Source organism: Neoarius graeffei, chromosome 6 (genome assembly GCF_027579695.1).
Source record: "Neoarius graeffei isolate fNeoGra1 chromosome 6, fNeoGra1.pri, whole genome shotgun sequence".
NCBI classification, from domain to species: domain Eukaryota; kingdom Metazoa; phylum Chordata; class Actinopteri; order Siluriformes; family Ariidae; genus Neoarius; species Neoarius graeffei.
This window is the reverse complement of record NC_083574.1, coordinates 13,099,395-13,122,444: the sequence shown is the minus strand read 5'-3', so window position 1 is coordinate 13,122,444 and position 23,050 is coordinate 13,099,395. Positions and strand designations below refer to the sequence as shown.

Genomic DNA, 23,050 nt, shown 5'->3' with positions numbered 1-23,050 from the left:
CCGTGTCGGGCTGAAGTGAGCTGAAGCGAGCTGAAGTGAGCTGAAAAAGGGCCATTAGACACAGACAACTATTCACACTCACATTCACACCTACAGTCAATTTAGAGTCACCAGTTAACCTAACCTGCATGTCTTTGGACTGTGGGGGAAACCGGAGCACCCGGAGGAAACCCACGCGGACGCGGGGAGAACATGCAAACTCCGTACAAAAAGGCCCTCGCCGGCCACGGGGCTCGAACCCGGACACGACATAACCTCTCTGGGGGAAAAACGGTTTCATTCCATCCACCAACAGCAGTGCCTTTTTCTCCAAGGGGAAAACAGGTTGCGTACCTGGACTAATGAGCACTCCCACGTTCCAGGATGATGACTACATCATCACAAAGGGTACTGAACCGTACCATTCCATAATCCACGAGATTTGCTCATTTTGCTGATGCAGGATACAACTAAGCTAGAGGTTCAGGTTCTTGCTCAATGACCCAAACATGGCAAGCTTGGGAGTGCTGGGATTTGAACACAGAACCTTATGATTTACAACACAAAGCCTTAACCACTGAGCCATCATAACAAGCTCAACTGGTTGGGTCTTTGATCAAATGACAGATTACAGTACTTTCCTGTAAATTGTACAGGACTTTTCTGGCGCCCTGGGTTAATTACTATAAAATCTACTGTACATTACAGAAATGGACACACACACTTTCTTTCTTACTGTAGCAATTAATCAGAATATTTGCCTGCAGCTTAGGGTCTATTTAACAGTCATTCCGTGAAATTGAGTCGTACATGAGCTGAATAACTGTTTTATTCTATCCACATTCACTGGATTTTGAGAAACGGAGCATTTTTATTTTTTGCAAATTCGATAAATAAAAACTTTGTAAACAAACCGGCGAAATGACAGGAGCAATTTGTGAAAAATTCTATAATAATAATTCTTGAAAATAAAAAAATGATATGTTCTTTTATGGTGGCACGGTGGTGTAGTGGTTAGCACTGTCGCCTCACAGCAAGAAGGTCCGGGTTCAAGCCCCGTGGCCGGCGAGGGCCTTTCTGTGTGGAGTTTGCATGTTCTCCCCGTGTCCGCGTGGGTTTCCTCCGGGTGCTCCGGTTTCCCCCACAGTCCAAAGACATGCAGGTTAGGTTAACTGGTGACTCTAAATTGACCGTAGGTCTGAATGTGAGTGTGAATGGTTGTCTGTGTCTATGTGTCGCCCTGTGATGACCTGGCGACTTGTCCAGGGTGTACCCCGCCTTTCGCCCATAGTCAGCTGGGATAGGCTCCAGCTTGCCTGCGACCCTGTAGAACAGGATAAAGCGGCTAGAGATAATGAGAGGAGAATGAGATGAGAGGAGAATGTTCTTTTATTCCATATTTTGTTGCTTTTTTGTACTTTTTGCAGTTTTGTTTTTAAGTCGAGTTTTTATTTCGTCCTCGGTCGGTTCAGCAACACGCTCCGCCATTTTGTTTTTCTCTACTCACGGTATATGAGCTGATAGCCTAGTAGTAGAGTAGCCAATCAGAGCGCGTGATTGCTCATATATACAGTGAATGTGGATAGAATAAATTCTAATATCTTCACTAAAAGAGATGAATGGCAGCTCCCCCCCAGCACCTAATGGTTACTTTAACCTCCTAGGGCTTAGCGGTCACATGCGTGGACAGCACTTTATGGAAATTCGGAACAAGAATCCACATATGTGGACATACTTTTTCTCTAAAAGTACATCTTATCAAAAGATGATGCTTAGTTTTTATTCTAATCAGGTTCTAATAAGCCCAAATAGCAAAGAGAAATAAAAAATGCATGTAAAAAAAACAGCTTGGGCCTTAGGAGGTTAAATCACAATATAGACATTGTTTTAAGGTAAGAGAGCATGACATTTTTATAGTGTTGAATTTGATGCTTTGTTGGAGGCTCATTTAAGCTTTTTAGTCTTTTTTTTATCTCTTTTGGCCAAAAAAGTGCCATTTTTAACCACTTTCGGCCAAAACATTTCTTTAACATGCCTAATGCATATTGCTGGGTTTCACGTGATGTCATATCCACCTCATTAGATATTCAAAACTTTAGCTGGTGGTCTACCAAAGCTCAGTTGACAAAGCATTTGTACGGAGAAGGTGCATTGCTCGCATTAAAAATGCCTTACGCTTGCGTTGTTTTAGGTTGTTCGAATCGATCAAACCGTGAAACTGATAAAAGTTTCTTCAGGGTTCCTCATGAACTAATAAAGGGTGAACGAACACAGGATTTCACAAAAAGATGTCGAGAAAGGTGGCTTTTGAACCTCTGACTGAAATCGAAGGGAGCCGAGTCGAAGCACGCTCGAGTTTCACTTGGTGAAAGGTTTGTATTTCCCTCTCAGCTCTGTCCTTAGTGTTTTCCAAGTACTTTTCTTGCTATGTGGCGTTATTTTACAGTACCTTTTTTTAGTCATGAAGCGCTAAAGTCTCCAGCTGTTTCTTTGTTTACTCCTCACAAAGTCCATATGCATGAAGGTCGCGGCAAAAATTCTTACCCAGCCATACAGTTACAATGCGCCGTGATCACTTCTTCTCTGACTTGTTTAACTGAGGTGGGGTTTACATTAGACCGTATCAGCGGATCATCAGATTAAGGTTTTTTTTTTTTAAAGATATTTTTTTGGGCTTTTTGCACCTTTATTGGATAGGACAGTGTAGAGACAGGAAATGAGCGAGAGAGAGAGAGACGGGAAGGGATCGGGAAATGACCTCGGGCCGGAATCGAACCCGGGTCGCCCGCATTCATGGTATGGCGCCTTAACCACCTGAGCCACGACACCCCAGATTAACGTTTTTAAAACGATTAGTGTGCACACAGCAACACCAATACACGATTCGCGTGCACACAGCAATACCAATACACGGATACGCTCGGCTCCGCAGGCATCCTGCGCTCCAAATCACTCCGCCCTGAACAGCGAGTGCCCTCTGGAGGGTGCACACTCCGGCCCTGCGCAGCTCACAGAGCGTGCAAGTGAAGTGCACAAGCCACGATTCGGGACTGAGCCACTGTGTGTGTGATCCCAGCGCATATCACTTACCACTTGCAAGTGGAAGGATGGCAAGCCTAAAGACCATCATAACTACACAATGGGCAGTATTTGCATCAGTATTTGCAGTATTTTCATACTTTTATACTCTTTAATGAAAGGTGATACAAGGCGGAAGTCCGCGCCGTTTTTCAGCAGTCGCGTCACATGACCAACGCCAGCGAATCAGGAAGGTGGATGTCACAGTGACGTTGTCCAATGACGACGCCAGCTAGAGCTCAGCACAGCGTATCCGCGTATTCTCAATGTTTACACAGCACCGGAGCTGACACGATCTGGATTGAATACGTGGACGCTGGCGGATTCCCGTTTCCCGGCGTTTCCAGGCGGTTTAATGTAAACGGACAGTGCATCCGCGAAGAAAATGAGACAGATACGGTCTAATGTAAACTTGGCCTAAGATCCAGGTCTTTAAAGGGGTTTCTGATGATCTTTGTGAATGATTTACCTGAGAGATAAGAGCCAACACAAGTGAGAATTAAGCGAACTGTTTGTTTACACTTCAACCTGCAGCGCATTGTTGTAAAGACGCGAACGAAAAGCTTTTAAAAAAAAAATACAAGATTCATTCAGCAGTGACTTGATACTGAGGTCCTTTACCCAACCACATAGAAAAAAGTTGTAAGGCTCCATACTCTTCCACGCTTTCGTCTGTTTTGCGGTGTAGAAGGACGTCTGCAACACCAGATAGTTGGAGATGTCGGGGAACTCGACTGAAGGGTAGTTTTCAAGATCGTATGACAAATCCTTCTTTCCCAGACTGTAGGGGTCGATTCCATTGCACATAGCAATCTTCTGAATATATCTAAAGCCAGCAGTGGCTTCTAGATTATGAGCGTACTCTGATAAGTTATCGCTAGTTGGTTACACTACGACAGCCTTTTAGACCACCAGCTATTTCACTTCCGGTAAAACCGCGAAGAAAAGTCATGTGACTGAAACCCAGCAATAGCTACACGCTTCTAATGTCTAACGTTAGCTACACCGATAGTTTATTTCACATTAATGAACTCAAAACCCTTACCCTGACAGAAAGCCATCTTTCAAGTGGGAAAATCAAGATGACACAACAGTGCCAGCTGAAACATTACTAATCTGAGAGGAAGGGGCGGGGCTTCCAGAGGGTGTCAGTTAATATCACTATGCAATTATAAATCATTCCAGATTCATGTGTTGATTGGCTGTCGTTTTTAATGGCTGGTAAATAAGATTGCTCTTTTGTTAATTACTGTCCAATAATCTAACTTTTTATCCTTTGATAAATAATCAGTGGTGGGCCGTCAGGGCCTGCAAGGCCTTCTCTGCTGGCCTGAACATTCTCATTCATCTCATTATCTCTAGCCGCTTTATCCTTCTACAGGGTCGCAGGCAAGCTGGAGCCTATCCCAGCTGACTACGGGCGAAAGGCGGGGTACACCCTGGACAAGTCGCCAGGTCATCACAGGGCTGACACATACACTACGTTCAGACTGCAACCTGAAACGACCCATATCCGATTTGTTGTGAAATCCGATTTTTGTGTTAGGCCGTTCACATTACCAATTATATGAGACTTGTATGCGATCTCCAATATGAACAGAAAACGACTCAAAAGTGTCCCGCATGCGCAAATTGACACGTAATAAGCACATCTACGTAATACGTAAACAAAAAAAAAAGCGCACTCTTCAAGTTTGCAAGTAAAGCATGGAGATGAGGCGAGACCTGGCGATGTGGTTTTTGTGGCGACGGCGGAACTCACACAATAATCTGATTAATGTGGGCAGCAGACGAATGAGACCGAAGGTGTCAAATTACTGGAAATTTCCAGAACAATCTTATAATCTTGTAATACAGGATGGTTTAACATCCAGGTCCCTACCAAATCCACCATTAGCTTGATCAATTCTATAAAAGTCTATTTAAATTCTGAAAACTGTACAAATGTTGTTTTCCACCAAAGAGGTGGGATTAGCCAACGCAGAATAGTGACGTTTGTCTCTTGTTGATGACGTGTAGGTCGCATGAATGCGACCTGTCCGGTCAGACTGCAGTCGCATGTGAAAATAACGGATATGCATCGGAATTAGGACCACATATCCAAGTGGCCTGGGTCGCATGTGAAAAAATCGGATCTGTGTCGTTCAGATTGTCAATAACAAATCGGATACAGGTCGCATATGGGCAAAAAAATCGGATATGGGTCGTTTCAGGGTGCAGTCTGAACGTAGGCTTAGACACAGACAACCATTCACAATCGATTTAGAGAGTCACCAGTTAACCTAACCTGCATGTCTTTGGGGGAAACCGGAGCACACCCATGCGGACAACATGCAAACTCCGCACAGAAAGGCCCTCGCCGGCCACGGGGCTCGAACCCGGACCTTCTTGCTGTGAGGCGACAGCGCTTACCACTACACCACCGTGCCACCCTGGCCTGATCATATCTAAAAAAAAAATCACAGACAGACTGATGTTAATTTTTTGTTTATTATTTTTATTTCATTTCATAACTATTAAATAATTCCAAATGGTCTGGCCGTTTCCTTTCCCGTGGCTGCGCTGCTGCCAGAAGTGTATTTTTCACGTTGAAGCATTTTTAACCAATCACATTTCAACCATCATTTGTTGCCAGGCAAATAAATCTGCCTGGAGGCCAGTACAATCAGTTCTGCTGGCCTGTCTGTGTCATAGACTGTAGATTCAAGTTAGCGAGCCCAGAACCAGTCATATTAGGCCGTCTCTGATGAGCCCCAACAGCCCATTGCAGGCGTATATGCTCTGATTGGCTCAAAGCATGCATAAGGAAACGTCATTGTATTCTCACCATTTGATTGGGTAGATTTCCACTGGAGTTGCGATGACGCGAATGCTACAAAAAGTCATTGAGTCCTAGTCAACTTAGCAATTTTTAACTGCATTAACGGGCTTCAATTTTTAATAGTTAAATAATATAAATATCTGTTTTATCAACCCAAAATGGCCGAAGGAGGGGGAGAAGTTGATATGGTGGCAAATTTATTGCCACAACCATTTTCCCAGAGGACTTTTCCAGAAAAGCTGGACATCGTTCTGTGACCATCCCCGTATCCACTGCTTCTGTCGAACGGACATTTTCAGCCCTCAAGAGAATCAAAACGTATGCGAGAAACATGACAGGACAGGCTTGACTGTCTGCATTGGCCTCGATGCCCATCGAACGGGACTTTTTGATGGGACTGAAAAGAACAAACGACTTCTACGACAAAGTTATTGACGTTTTCTTGAGGAAAGAAAGGAGGATAGATTTTCAGTTCAGATAATCTCCGTATTGGTGAGTGATGTCATCTACTTCGCCTATACTGACCGACCTCATTCGCATACATCAGGGCATACCTGTCAACCCTCCCGTTTTTCCCGGGAAATCCCTTATTTTGACTTATTTCCCGCTGTCTTCCCATTTTTTTTATTTTCCTGAAAATATCCCGTATTTTCACATTATATAAAAGTCCTGTATTTTCACAATATAAAATAGTCGGTAGGTCCAGAATTCATGACGCGCCTCTGACAGGAGTTTACAGCAGGAAGTCGGGCCATGGATTCACGTCCCCGCCCTCTCAGGCATCAGTAATTACATAACTACGTCCGGAGGCGAGGCTGAACAAGTGATTAGGTCCAGTGTTGCCAGATTGGGCGGTTTCCCGCCCAAGTTGGGCGGTTTCAATTGCATTTTGGCGGGTTTTGAACATATTTTGGGCTGGAAAACGTCAGCAGTATCTGGCAACACTGATTAGGTCTGAGGTGAAGATGGCGATGCTAATAGCTAAGAAAAACATTAGCCTCTCTTTCTTTGATGATTTCAACAAGTGCGTGGCTGGAATGTTCCCAGACACTTCCATCGCAAAGAAATTTTCCATGGGGAAAACGAAAGCCTCCCAAATAATCAAAGGTAAGCTACACATGTTTACATTAAGTATGTCCTGGCTAAGACCTCATAAATAGCCTAGTGTAAACTAATTGGTGTATTAACTGTTTTATCCACTCATTGTCTATTTTATTTTCTATCTGAAACTTACCCATTTTAAATCACTCTTGGTTTAATATCTTATATTACTCTTTATCTCTTTATTACTCTATCTATCTATCTATCTATCTATCGTTCCGAGGCCATGACTATGGTAAAACCATAATAAATTGCAATGGAATTGAATTTATTGACTGGTTATAGGGCTGCCCTTTGTCACCGGTTCTGTTCATAATTTTTATGGACAGAATTTCTAGGCGCAGCCAGGGGCCGGAAGGAATCCTGTTTGGGAACCACAGGATTTCATCTCTGCTTTTTGCGGATGATGTTGTCCTGTTGGCTTCTTCAAACCAGGACCTTCAGCATGCACTGGGGCGGTTTGCAGTCGAGTGTGAAGCGGCTGGGATGAGAATCAGCACCTCCAAGTCCGAGGCCATGGTTCTCGACCGGAAAAGGGTGGCTTGCCCTCTCCAGGTTGGTGGAGAAGTCCTGCCTCAAGTGGAGGAGTTTAAGTATCTCGGGATCTTGTTCACGAGTGAGGGAAGGATGGAGCGTGAGATCGACAGGCGGATCGGTGCAGCCTCCGCAGTGATGCGGTCGCTTTACCGGTCCGTCGTGGTGAAGAAGGAGCTGAGCCAAAAGGCGAAGCTCTCAATTTACCGGTCGATCTACGTTCCGACTCTCACCTATGGTCATGAGCTTTGGGTAATGACAGAAAGAACAAGATCGCGGATACAAGCGGCTGAAATGAGTTTCCTTCGCAGGGTGGCTGGGCGCTCCCTTAGAGATAGGGTGAGAAGCACAGTCACTCGGGAGGAGCTCGGAGTAGAGCCGCTGCTCCTCCACATCGAGAGGAACCAGCTGAGGTGGCTCGGGCATCTTTTTTGGATGCCTCCTGGACGCCTCCCTGGGGAGGTGTTCCAGGCATGTCCCCCCGGGAGGAGGCCCCGGGGAAGACCCAGGACACGCTGGAGGGACTATGTCTCTCGGCTGGCCTGGGAACGCCTCGGTGTTCTTCCCGAGGAGCTGGCCGAGGTGTCTGGGGAAAGGGAAGTTTGGGCTTCCATGCTTAGACTGCTGCCTCCGCGACCCGGTCCTGGATAAGCGGAAGAAGACGAGACGAGACGAGACTGGTTATATAATGACCTTTCTTATTTTAACATAAGATACGTATTTTAGCCCTTAATTTGGGAAATAACTGGTACCACTGAAAGCAAATAAAAATAAATGTATAGTTTATTCACAAATGCAATCTATAAACCATAAGCATATTGAGTTTGGGTCTTGGCCATCACCAACATGCACCAGAGTACAGGAAATCACAAATACTAGATAGAAAATTGCCCCCCATTCAACTACACACCCACTTTTGGTGAAGGGTATGACTTTCCGAAATTTTCCCTTATTTTGAGTTAAAAATCTGGGAAATATCCCTTTTTTTCAAACCTCAAAGTTGACAGGTATGCATCAGGGGTGGGCAATTATTTTTTCCATGGGGCCACATGAGAAACAGAAAATTTTGTGGAGGGCCGGACCAAAAGGCTGAACTAAATTCTGCATAATATTAATTGTATTTCTTTATATAAAGCAGTAAGTAACATTGTTTTTACAAACTGGTAAGAGTATGGAAAAAACGAGGTTGCCTTACAAAAAATGTCATTTATTCAATCAAATTTCCCAAAACAATGGTTAACAAAACGTGAACGTTTGTACCATTTTTTTCAGTCACATTCACCCCAAAACACAATAAAGACATCACAATATTGTCTTTCTACTCCAAATATCAAACAAGATACATCATATTATAATAATGATGCCCACATTTGTAGTCTAATCACCTCATTTGGTGCTTTTTATTTGTTCGGTGAGAGAAATCTAGTCTCTGTTGGTCTTTAACGAGTGCATCAGAGTCAGGTTGAATGTCTGAGGTGGAGATGCGAAGCACAGCTGACAAGATGATTATCGGTGAGAGAGGATCTATACCTGGATTTGTTAAACTTCATCACTGAAAACGTCGATTCGGTGTAGGTATCAGATCTACAGATCGGCTCGGGCTCCGGCGCCTGCTGGTGACGTCACACGATGTGATTGGCTGGACCGTTTGAAGGATGACGTACAAGTTTGTGGTTGGTCTGGACAAATTACGGAAGTAGTTATCGTGGGATTAGGTTTCGTGGGATTTCATGTCGCGCGCATTGCGTTTTTGTTGAACACAACTTCAAAATAAAAGCAATGCACATTCAGTCCATGCATGAGGTCAAATTAGAAAATACGTTTATTTTGTCATTTCTAATTAACCTTACGCGGGCCGGTCAGAATGAACCAAAGGGCCGGATGCAGCCCGCGGGCCGTAAAATGCCCAGGTCTGGCATACATGCACACAAGGTCTCATAAGGCACATAAACACACACATAGATAAAATAAAATGTTGCTATTTTGCGAAATAACATTGCAATATGAGGTTGTTATTGATGTTTTTATGAATGTCGCAGCTGTAGCTGCAGTCGAAGTTTTACAGGCATTATTGAGGGGTGGATTTAATTCAGACAGAGCAGTACTGAAGGCCCATGTGTGAAATGCACGGCCCGCCACTGTAAATAATTATTAATCACGTTGTTTTGACTGGCCTCCAAAACCACTGGACATATTGAGAACTTGTGGGATTATCTGGAACAGCAGGTGAAACATCAACACCAGACTTGCATCCAGTCAGTAGAAGAGTGGGCTAAAATTGACAGGAACTGTCTTGAGACACTGGTGGCATCCTTAGTTGACAGGAGTAGTGCTGATATTAAGGTGAGGAGAGGCAGAAGCAAGTATTGGGAATCAAATGACATATGTGGCTTTTTTTTTTTTTTGACTGGGAGGCTTACCAATCATCTCCACATAGTCCATTTATCTTTAGACTTACTTTAAAAAAATTTCTTTTGGCTGTATAATCATTTAGAATCTTCTCATCTCATCTCATTATCTCTAGCCGCTTTATCCTTCTACAGGGTCGCAGGCAAGCTGGAGCCTATCCCAGCTGACTACGGGCGAAAGGCGGGGTACACCCTGGACAAGTCGCCAGGTCATCACAGGGCTGACACATAGACACAGACAACCATTCACACTCACATTCACACCTACGCTCAATTTAGAGTCACCAGTTAACCTAACCTGCATGTCTTTGGACTGTGGGGGAAACCGGAGCACCCGGAGGAAACCCACGCGGACACGGGGAGAACATGCAAACTCCACACAGAAAGGCCCTCGTCGGCCACGGGGCTCGAACCCGGACCTTCTTGCTGTGAGGCGACAGCGCTAACCACTACACCACCGTGCCGCCCCCCATTTAGAATCTTACAAAATGTTAATTTGTTTGTGTTTTTTACGTACTTTTGATGTGATACTGCAGTGATGCAGTAAATCCAAATCTGAATAAAAGAAAATCGAAAAATAAAAGTCAAATAGATCTCTCTCTCTCGCTCTCGTTGTCAAATATCAGAATGGGGGAAAATGTGATTCCGGAGACTTTGATTGTGGCATGGTTTCTGGTGCCTTTCAGTATTTTAGAAAATGCTAATCTCCTGGGATTTTTAGGGTGTATTCAGACCAGGATAGTTCGATAGCTTTGGTCCGAACCAAATGTTTTTTTTATTTTTTTCATTTTGGTGCGGTTCGCTTTCACACTGTACATTTTAGTAAGCGGACCAAAATCTGTCAACAAAGCCACGCGCCCTGAGGTCGTTCAGCTATTGGTCAGAGACGACACGCGCACAAAGCGTTAAGTTCAAAAGTAGTCATGGAGGCTTTCCGTGCTGTTATTCTTTTTAATGTCGTCAAAGCTATATGTTTTTTCCAGTTTTTACTGTTTTCACAATTGTGCGATTACTATGCTGTTGTACAAGTAATTTATCAAAGACTACTTCAAAGGGCAACGCGGCTACGGAGGATAGCGCTGATGAGCGCACATCATGTTGTGAAAGTTCTGGCTCTTCACGCAAGACGGAGGAGGTATGTGTCGGGATATTCGCCTTATCCATCGTAATAGACGGATTTCTTTTTTGCGTCGCTAGTACCGCCACTTTTTGAAAGAATGTCCCTGATTTTAATGTAGGTCTGACGGAGTTTCTTCACTTTTAGCCGACATTGTTCTGGGGAGCGCGTGAACCCCTTCTCCTTCATTTTCTCACTGAATACAGCAAACACGTCGGCATTTTTGTGTGTTCTCTCCAAAAGCTCAGATATGTGGACATCTGCCCATATATCCACAAGGGTGCGCGTTTCTTCCTCGGCCCACGTTTGCCCCCTACTCATTTTTTGTACTCTGTAGTCTAGCCTACCACTGGTCTGAATGACTGAACGACTGTTGTAAGGTTCCCTTGACAACCGAAACAGTGTTTGCACTTTGCGGTGAAGTGTCAAGACTCTGTTTCCCATAATCCTCGACAAACGACGGAAGCTCCCGAGGTACAAAAAAGCAAAACTGTCAGATTAGGTCCGGTCTGCTTTCACACCTCCAAAAGATCCGCACCAGGGTTCCTTTGGTCCGGACCGAGTCCGACCTTGCAGCTCGGTCTCGGTCCGCTTGTTTGGTCCGGACCAGAGTTCAGTGGTTTGTATTCAGACCAACCCACAAGGTCCGGACCAAGGGAAATTTGGTTCGTTTGGTCCGGACCAAACAACGTAGGTGTGAATACGCCCTTACACACAGCAGTCTGGGAAGTTTATACAGAATGTTGGGGGGGGGACCAAGCCAAAAAAAAAAAAAAAAATCAAGTGATCGGCAGCCTTGTTGAGAGAGAGAGAGAGAGAGAGAGAGAAAGAGAGAACAGCAGAAAATGTCCAAACTGATTCAAACAGGCAGGAAGTCTACAGTAACTCTAATAAGCACTCTTTACATCCATGTTGAGCAGAAAAGCATCTCAGTAAGCATGTAACAATTCACGATTCGATTTGATTCACAATACTAGATTCACGATTGGATTTTCCCACGATATTTTTGGAAAAAAAAAAAGAGGAATATTTTATTACCAAAAACCCCAACAACATTTATTTTACTATTCCTAATCAACTTACATATTAGTTTTTCTAATTAAAAAAATAATTTTCTTCGTAACCAACAATAATTATTTACCCACATTTGTCAAGGTTGGAGTAAAAAAATAGCCTATTAATGGAAATATTCCTTTTATTAAAAATGAAAAAGTTAAGAGCAAACCGGCCTTTTCTTCATAAACCTTTACAAACTTTTGTACTACCTGTATTTGCTTCTCTTTTCTTTAGATTTCGGTAGTATGTAAAAACACAGTTCTGATTTCTTGTTAAATCTATTTGTACAGTCAATCACGCAACATATCTTTCCCATTTTAGATCTGTTTTTTTTTTTTGTGTGTGTGTGTGTGTGTGTGTGTGTGTGTGTGTGTTTTCGCAGCATTACAGCTGTGTTACTTCCACCTTCAGTGATGCCATGCTCATTCCCACTATTTTACAGCTAATTACAGCTTGGAAAAACTAAGAGATTATGCAGTTTGGTAAAAGTCACGATTCATTGTTTATTTAATCGATTCAAATAGTCAATTTTACATTATGATTCATCGTCAAACCATTGGCGGCTCGTTAATAGGGGCGATTTGGGCGACGCACTCCCAAAGAGGGAGGGAGATTTTTTTTTTTTATCACTTCTACTACCACGGCAACAGTAATGTCATTGTCCAATCAGGCTAAGGTCGCACCTGGTGTAGCCACGCCCTTTTGGGGCGATTTCTGTCAGGTTCAGATTTGCCCCAAACTCTCCCATTGACACTAATGGTACGTACGTTTTTTTCGAAAATCATGCTCCCAATGCATTTTCTATTAGGTTTTATGTGCTCGTACAAGCAGCGTGCTTACGTCATACGCCTGTTGCGCTGCGCAAGTGTTGCCAGATTGGGCGGTTTTAAGTGCATTTTAGCGGGTTTTGAACATAATTTTGGGCTGGAAAACGCAACTTGCGCGGGAAATGTGTGAACATTCTATGAAGAAGATGGTGAGTGTTGAGTGCAACAATACGATAGCGTCTCTGAAAGAAGTTCCCTTTAGTCGTCGTACCAATGAGGAGAAAACGGCAATCAAACAGCTAGGACCTCCTAGACCGAATTTAAACATCAAGCAAGTGTCTACGAAGGGGGAGAAGACCTACTCAAGAGGTTTTAACAAGAACTGGTACCACCGGAAAACTTGGCGAGCTGGCTGTGATGTAGTCAATGCTCGTTTTTGCTACCCTTGCGTTCTCACACCCTGGAAGTAGCACAGCAGACGGTATAGTGATATCTGATATTTGAATTTACTAGGCAAAAGGTTTTTTTTTGTGTGTGTGTGTGTGTGTGTGTGTGTGTGTTACCAATGGCAGTTTAACATTGCCATGTTTTTGTTTTACCAATGCCAGTTTAACATTGCCATGCTTGGAATATTTCAGTAGCCTCAAGTTCTCTCTGACTTGGTGTAAATTAAGCATATTTTCAGTTTTTATATATTGTACAGTATATGTGTTCATTGGAGCCAGCAGCACCTTACCTTTTTTCCAACTTGTTAAGCCAAGTTGCACTGACTACAAAACCTTGTGTAACCTTGTAGCTAAATAACTAAAGCCTTTTGTGTTCATTGACATGCTTGTAATACTTTAAATTTCCTTTTAAGGCATGGCTTTCTGGAGGAATTCTTGGGAAAAAAAACTGCAGAATTTATTTAGAATTATTATTTGTTGTTAAAATGGTGCAATTCCATATAAAAAAAAAAACACATAATTAAGCTGCACATGTTTGTTTGATGGTTATGCTTTTCTTCATCTTTTTCAAAACTTAAATAAACACTTGTTTTGGATTTATATCCTGCCACTTTAATTGCATTCTTTAGAATTAAAGAAATTAGAATATGTTTATAATTAAGAATTTGTGTCTACTTATTATAGAATACTGGAAAAATATGAGAAAATAAATGAGTAATGTAATATTAATTGATTGTGATGCCAAATGTTTTGCTTTGAAGGCTTCACAATGAATCTTCCTTAGTTTTAGCCTGGCAAGCCAGACTAAATGTGAATATTTGCCACTCGTAGGCAAAAATATTTTTGGCCGCTAGGCGGGTGGGTCGAGTTTACTAGGCTACCTTAGTTTGCCACCTTTAACTTGTTCAGTATTGCCACCTAGTGGAGAGAAGAGATATTGTCGAAATTGATATCTGAATTTACCAGGCAAAAACAAGTTCGGCCAATTGATTTGCTACCTAGGTCAATTTACTTCAGTCCTGTGGACATTTATGGTCCGTGTAGACATAACGGGGGAAAATTGCCCCCCCTGAAAAAAAATTCAGGAGCCGCCACTGCGTCAAACGATATATTTTTATATGCCTACATCTCAGAATGTGCAACATGTTAAACCTCAAGATGGATGGGCTTCAACAGCAGAGCAACAATTTGAGGCTACAGTAGGCACAGGCTGACTGAATGTGGACAGTTAAACATTGGAAAAACATAATCTGGTCTGAGATTTAAAGATTCCTATTTATCTACATAAATGTTTTTGGGTTTTTTTTCCTCTTTTGCTACACATTTTAGTCAGTGCAGATTTGTAGTGAAGAATAAACCATGAATCACCTGCCACCTGCATGAACATGGAATCCTTGCTGTATGTGTCCACTTTAACGAAGCATGTGTAGCTGCCCTCGTCTGCCACTCGGACTCTCCTCAGGAGCAGCGACACGTTACCAGACGCTAATTCTGCAGGGAACAGGCTGGTCCTGTTAGCAAATCGCTCGTCTTGATCAACGAACCGGTCCTGCTCGTCAGCGTAAACGTGCACGCTTCTCTGAGTGTCAGCCAGCTGCCAGAACACGCTCAGCTCGGACAGGTTAAAGTTCTTGGCCCCCGAGAACGTACAGTTGAGGATGGTGTCTGACCCATAAAGCACCACCACTGGTAAGTCAGGGACATGCACTTCCAGAGCTACAGAGACAAAAAGAAAGAGAAAGACAATACAAGTGTAATGAGGCTACTGAATCACTGTAACATCAAAGTCATCGCTGTCATGAGGAATGTTCTGATGTCCTGTATTAGAACATGAATAATTATCAGAAGGGCTTATTTGTAGACAGGCTTTGATAAAAAGGCATTAGCACTTCTATGGAACAACGTGAAATTTCCAATTAGGCCGGTTTTATGATCCGGATTCCTGAAGCGACATCACTCACATGTTAAATTCAAACAGACAAGCAGGGTCATTTAAAGTACACACACACACACACACACACATCTTCACTGGCTGTGTCTACCATTCTATCATAAATAATAAGGTTTAAATAAAGCTCGACATTCTACCGATATTAGTCACAGCTATCATTCTGTTCTTCAGGCTAAATCTCAAAACCAAACAAAGGCGATAAAAGCCGCAGGCCAAACAATGACCTGAGCACATGCTGCGTCCAGTATCTGTGAGCTGAGATTTTAAAGGTTGGATCAACATTTTTAAACACTTTCTTCATATTTTGCCAGCTGTCAGTTAGCCTGAGCCTCAGATACTTATATTACTACTTATTAGTATACGGGTCATTCTAGAATTCGGGGTAGCCTACATTTCACGTCTCCGAGACACACCCTTTGTTATTTTCCACAAAAGAAATCAGTTTTGAACAATAATGCAAAATTAATACAAACTTTCACCAATAGCAACGCTTGATGTACATTTTAGACCCAATTTATCCATAAAACATTCAGTACACGACTCCCACCCCTCCCCCGACATTATCGTCTGTCTTCGACTCCTGATTCATGCATTCAACTCGAATAAACACGACGTGATTCAGTCTAACAATCTGTTTTGGGGGGTTTATTCTATCAACTGTAATCAAATCAATTGCATAGAAAATCCATTTTCTGTATGATGTGAAATTTCAGTAATGAAAAATTTTTTTTTTTTTAATCTGTCCCAATGTTCTTGTCAACTCTGTTAACTCTGTTATAAAATCCGCAAAGGCTTTCAACAATACGCATGACACCTGCACCGAGACAGGTTGCTTCCTCTGACGGGAAACTTCAGAAAGGCAGTGAGATACGTTCTGTTTCTTCTCTCAATAATTTGAACAAAATGTTGAAGATACACCAACAGTAGATTCATTATTCGTCAAATCTGTTATCGTGATATTGGAGTGAATCTCTCACTTATTAAAATAATAATAATATGATTAAAATCCATAAAGTTCTACACATGCCATGTGGTAGCTAGATTTGAAGTTAGCATGTGGAGTTAAGACGCAAAATGGCGGAAGGTGTCAACTCTGTTGTCGTTAACCCTCAAGCGACCGAGTGAGGTCATTTATGACCCCGGGCATATAATTTTGTGTGCAGTTTTTATACATTTGATCCGAAAAATATTTCCTACCATGAATTTGTCAGTTAACTTGTCCTACAACTGTTTATAGGTTTTTGCAGGGATCGGCCGAATGGTGTGGCAAGAGTAATGAAAAATTGTGCAGGGTCATTTATGATCCCGGAAAGAAGCGTAGGATTCCTTATCAAATTTTGCTTTTTTTTTTACTTACAGTACTTATTGCCTTCTTGCTCACTCACAGAGCATAGGCCATTGACTACAAGCCTCCATCGTCTGCGATTTTGAGCCATCTTTTCTAGCATTCCCCAGCTATGTCCCTCCTTCCACATTTCCGCCTCTACACTTTGCCTCCATGTATTCCTAGGTCTACCACGCCGGCTCTTTCCCAACGGGTTCCACGTAAGAGCCTGTTTGGTAATGTGATCTTTCGGCTTCCTCAGCGTGTGACCAATCCAAGTCCATTTCCTTCTTCCGACCGGTTCCTGACTAGTCTTCTTCCAAAGATCCTCGTTCCTGATCTTTTCCGGCCACTAAATCCTAAGTATCCTTCTTAAACATCTATTAATAAACACTTGTACTTTCCCCAGCATAGCCTTTGTAGTCCTCCAAGTTTGTGAGCCATACAGAAACACCGCTTTGACATTGGTGTTGAAGATATGTAATTTGGTGGATGTTATGATATCCCTCGCTTTCCAAACCTTCTGCAAGATATTAAAGGCTGATCTGGCTTTCCCAATTCTAGCTTTGACGTCATCGTCTGTGCCTCCACTAGTACTCACAATACTTCTAAGATACGTGAAAGATGAAACTTCCTCAATGTCCCCCTTCTCCAGTAGAAGAGGGTTCTTGTTGTTGTTGTTGTTATTAATCCTCAAAGACTTTGCTTTATCCTTACTTACTAATAGCCCCAGTTTGGCTGCTGACTGCTCCAAGAGTCTGATCTTATCCTGCATCTGACTGTGGCTATGCAATAGGAGAACGATGTCATCAGCAAAGTCTAGATCATCCAGCTCAGGGTTTCCCAAAGTGTGGTGCGCGCACACCCGGGGGTGCGCGAGCTGCCACTAGGGGGTGTGCAAGATAAAAAATGTAATGGCGATTTTTAACTCTTCTTCTACGCCGTTATGGTTCTGCAGTAGTTTGTGGCTTCATTCATTCATTCATTCATTCATTCGCGATGCTCAACTGGTTGAAATCGGCAAAACTAAATGTGCCACTACAAATGTTTAGTTTAAAACTAAACATCAGCAAAGACTGGGAGATGTTGAGAAAGATTTGAGGCTGAGACTGTCTTCAATTACCCCAAACATCAGAGAGCTCTGTGCCAAGATGCTGGCCCATCCGTCGCATTAATATTGGTATGTATTTGGCCAAATGGCATTGATCTTGCTAAAAATATATACTGCTACTGAAAATAGGACCTATATAGCCTACTGACCCACCCACCGTCTGTCTGTCTGTCTGTCTGTCTCTCTCTCGCTGCAGACTGAGCCGCCAGCGCTGCACTTCACAATCAGATGGATCCTCTTCTTTATCTGTTCCTGACATGCTCCTTAATTGTTGTATCTCTTTAAAATGCATATGTTCATAATTATCATTGCTATTTTTACTGTTATTATATGTTAACTTTTTTGCAAATTAAATTCATTCTCAATTCATTTTCATAACCTTGTAATGACAGGGTTGTGTTGCTAGTATTTTAAACACGGATGAAAATCATATATTTTCCCCATATCTGGCTGGTAGACTACATGCCTCGATGTGATCTCCCTTTGTAATGAATTTGCGCATTTACCGTGTTGCAACGTTTTAAAACTGTTACATTTCAATCAAGTTCTATCTAATTCAAATACGAGAGCGCATAATATGTTAATGTGATTTGATGTTCTCATTTGAGCATGACGTGCCGCCTTTGTAAGAAAGCTTTGGTGTTTTTGTTTTTTTTTCCACTTTTGTGGTTTCCTGCAGGTGTGGCAAACGATGTTTGTTATCATTTTAGCACGATTAAAGATGCTGCCTTTATAAGAAAGTGTGTGTTTTTTTGAAACGGGAACTGGGGGTGCGTCAACCTGGTTGGAGTATAGAAGGGGGTGCGCGGCCAAAAATGTTTGGGAACCGCTGATCCAGCTGGTTCCACAAGGTCCACTGCATTCCATTCCTTCTACCTTCTGTGCTCTCCCACATTAGCCAGCCCACAGCTAGCAGAAATAGGAAAGGTGATAGTAAACAGCCCTGCCGGACACCTGTCCTAACTTCAAATTTGTCGGTAAGGTTGCCCTTGTGTATAACTCTACAGAACATCCCGTTGTACATGTTCTTAATAAGACTAATGAACTTCTCAGGTATTCTGTAATGCCTCATTAAAGTCCACAGTGATTCTCTATCGAGACTGTCAAATGCCTTCTGGAAGTTAATAAATGCTATATACAGGGATGAGTTCCATTCCAATGACTCATCTCATCTCATCATCTCTAGCCGCTTTATCCTTCTACAGGGTCGCAGGCAAGCTGGAGCCTATCCCAGCTGACTACGGGCGAAAGGCGGGGTACACCCTGGACAAGTCGCCAGGTCATCACAGGGCTGACACATAGACACAGACAACCATTCACACTCACATTCACACCTACGGTCAATTTAGAGTCACCATTTAACCTAACCTGCATGTCTTTGGACTGTGGGGGAAACCGGAGCACCCGGAGGAAACCCACGCGGACACGGGGAGAACATGCAAACTCCACACAGAAAGGCCCTCACCGGCCCCGGGGCTCGAACCCAGGACCTTCTTGCTGTGAGGCAACAGCGCTAACCACTACACCACCGTGCCGCCCATTCCAATGACTGTTCAACTATAATTCTGAGCATTGCAATTTGATCGATACATGACCTATCCGGTCTGAAATTTTGCTTTTACCAACTACTTATCTGTATGTTGTATTTTTGTTGCAGTGAACCATAGCAAGTAGACCAAGAATAGCTCGATTTACAGCTGCAGAAGCATTCAGACAGACACTTGAGGCCCAAAGTGGTGATGAAAATCGCTCAATTGATGGAGATGATTCATTTTAGTATTAGCATATACGCTAGAAACCGCATGTTAGCTAGTATTAGCATATTAGCTAGTCACTAGTTTTGATGTTACAAAGATCCCATCGACACTGCGATGGATGTTTTTGCTCATACTTTTCTTTTCATGATACATTTTCAGTCAGTGTTGTTGAATTAAGCAAATGTTCCAGTAAGACATAACAAAGACTGTCTAGATTACATTATATTCTTCTTATGCTGTGTCTCTTTACCTTCTTTTTTGCATTAACATTTGTTGTAAACCATACCTATCTACATTTATATATTTTTATAGTATCTGTCTTGAACACAGAAATTGGTATATGTATGTAAAACCAAGAGAAAAATAACTAGGTATACAGACTTATGTATTGAATACAACCCTGATTCCAAAAAAGTTGGGACAAAGTACAAATTGTAAATAAAAACAGAATGCAATAATTTACAAATCTCAAAAACTGATATTGTATTCACAATAGAACATAGACAACATATCAAATGTCGAAAGTGAGACATTTTGAAATGTCATGCTAAATATTGGCTCATTTGAAATTTCATGACAGCAACACATCTCAAAAAAGTTGGGACAGGGGCAATAAGAGGCTGGAAAAGTTAAAGGTACAAAAAAGGAACAGCTGGAGGACCAAATTGCAACTCATTAGGTCAATTGGCAATAGGTCATTAACATTACTGGGTATAAAAAGAGCATCTTGGAGTGGCAGCGGCTCTCAGAAGTAAAGATGGGAAGAGGATCACCAATCCCCCTAATTCTGCGCCGACAAATAGTGGAGCAATATCAGAAAGGAGTTCGACAGTGTAAAATTGTAAAGAGTTTGAACATATCATCATCTACAGTGCATAATATCATCAAAAGATTCAGAGAATCTGGAAGAATCTCTGTGCGTAAGGGTCAAGGCCGGAAAACCATACTGGGTGCCCGTGATCTTCGGGCCCTTAGACGGCACTGCATCACATACAGGCATGCTTCTGGATTGGAAATCACAAAATGGACTCAGGAATATTTCCAGAGAACATTATCTGTGAACACAATTCACCGTGCCATCCGCCGTTGCCAGCTAAAACTCTATAGTTCAAAGAAGAAGCCGTATCTAAACATGATCCAGAAGCGCAGACGTCTTCTCTGGGCCAAGGCTCATTTAAAATGGACTGTGGCAAAGTGGAAAACTGTTCTGTGGTCAGACGAATCAAAATTTGAAGTTCTTTATGGAAATCAGGGACGCCGTGTCATTCGGACTAAAGAGGAGAAGGACGACCCAAGTTGTTATCAGCGCTCAGTTCAGAAGCCTGCATCTCTGATGGTATGGGGTTGCATTAGTGCATGTGGCATGGGCAGCTTACACATCTGGAAAGACACCATCAACGCTGAAAGGTATATCCAGGTTCTAGAGCAACATATGCTCCCATCCAGACGACGTCTCTTTCAGGGAAGACCTTGCATTTTCCAACATGGCAATGCCAAACCACATACTGCATCAATTACAGCATCATGGCTGCGTAGAAGAAGGGTCCGGGTACTGAACTGGCCAGCCTGCAGTCTTTCGATGTCTCTTTCAGGGAAGACCTTGCGTTTTCCAAAATGACAATGCCAAACCACATACTGCATCAATTACAGCATCATGGCTGCGTAGAAGAAGGGTCCGGGTACTAAACTGGCCAGCCTGCAGTCCAGATCTTTCACCCATAGAAAACATTTGGCGCATCATAAAACGGAAGATACGACAAAAAAGACCTAAGACAGTTGAGCAACTAGAATCCTACATTAGACAAGAATGGGTTAACATTCCTATCCCTAAACTTGAGCAACTTGTCTCCTCAGTCCCCAGACGTTTACAGACTGTTGTAAAGAGAAAAGGGGATGTCTCACAGTGGGAAACATGGCCTTGTCCCAACTTTTTTGAGATGTGTTGTTGTCATGAAATTTAAAAATCACCTATTTTTTCTCTTTAAATGATACATTTTCTCAGTTTAAACATTTGATATGTCATCTATGTTCTATTCTGAATAAAATATGGAATTTTGAAATTTCCACATCATTGCATTCCGGTTTTATTTACAATTTGTACTTTGTCCCAACTTTTTTGGAATCGCGGTTGTATAGCGGGGTCACCCGGTCATATTAGTCGCTAAAATAGCTTGGTCGCTTGAAGGTTAATTCTGTTCATGGATTGCCCAGTTTAACGACAACAGAGTTGACGATGATCAACAGAGTCGACACTTGAAAACGTACCCGCAATTACAGAATGGGCCGCGTACTTCTGGTTTTCCCTCAAATTTAAAACCTGAATTTTGCAATCTCACTGGCTGTCTGTACTTCCAGGATTTATATTTTGGCTTCTAACAGACAAATAAGCTTTTCAACACCGTGACTTTTCATATCTCAGTTAGTCAAGTCAACAGGCTTTAGGAGAAAGTATATGGTTAGGCAGTTGGTGTTTCAGTCAAATGGTCTCTTCTTGTAAAAGTAGACAGTTTTTGGCCAGATTCTCTCTGGTGAAATCTAGGGTTCCGGCTTAACTCCAAACTCCAGTCTCTGTGGCAATCCAGGAAACAAACAAAGAATGGTGTCTTAAAAGGGAACTTAAGGCAAATTTTTTTTATTATCAAAATTCTATTTATCTCATTTTATTAAATATAGGAATGCGTTTTTTATAGCTATTTTGTCACTGCTATAGCAAGTTATGAGTGTTTGAAATATGCTACGTGCGAGACATCGTAGGACGGAAGTAAAACGTACAGCGGAAATCAAACCCTGTGTCCGAAATCGCTCACTCGTTCACTATGCCCTACTCCCTATATAGGGAATTACTATATCGAGGACTATATAGTGAGCTCATTGGTAAAATGAAAAAAATGCTTTCCGACACTAGTCCGTCACGCTGGTATTTACGTCATTACTGTCGCACAATTAAAACGTGCCAGATCAGCCAGCTGGTGGGTTTTCAAAATAATAAATACACGCATGTGTTTTTGTGATAAATCCGTATTATATTTCCCACATTAATCAATACAAAGTGCCTGCATCTTTCAGTTCTTTTAAATCAAGGCTGAATACTTTCTTCTTTGCCGCTGACTTTTATCAAATAAAATGTAAGACTTTTAATTTGATTTCTTTCAGCGCAACCACAATGCATGATGTGATATATCGCTTTGGTTAGTGACCATCGTTGTACACTACTTTTCATGATGCATTGTGGGATACATTGAGTGCACTATATAGGGTGTAAATAATCCTCACTAAGGTTTCGGACAGCACTACAAAATGGTGTCGCCACTATATAGTGCTCTATATAGTGAGTAGGGAGCAATTTCGGGCACAGGGAAAGTGACCAACATCTGCCAACGTTGTCAAAAGACGTGTGTGCCCTCTTTCGAATGCTGACGTAATCAAGTCGGAAGTTTTGTTTGTTTTGATAGCAATCGGGAAAGTTTGAAAAAAGTAGGCAGTAATCATCATTTAAACTCGTTTTTGTGCAATATTTCGTTTGGAAAACAGTTTTCAAAATGGCGGCACTGACACCTGGCTGACACTTCACGTTTCGAAGTCTCGCACAAGTCTCGTGAA

The 23,050-nt window shown here is 42.3% G+C and overlaps 1 protein-coding gene across 2 annotated transcripts in view; it reads right to left on the bottom strand.

Moving 5' to 3' along the window:
• cd276 (CD276 molecule) overlaps positions 1–23,050 on the bottom strand; it is a 379,608-nt gene that overhangs the window by 282,676 nt on the left and 73,882 nt on the right. For both annotated transcript variants that reach the window (XM_060923336.1, XM_060923337.1), the window contains exon 3: positions 14,676–15,023. In XM_060923336.1, the coding sequence (XP_060779319.1) occupies positions 14,676–15,023 (348 nt within the window). The remainder of the gene's footprint in view (positions 1–14,675; positions 15,024–23,050) is intronic.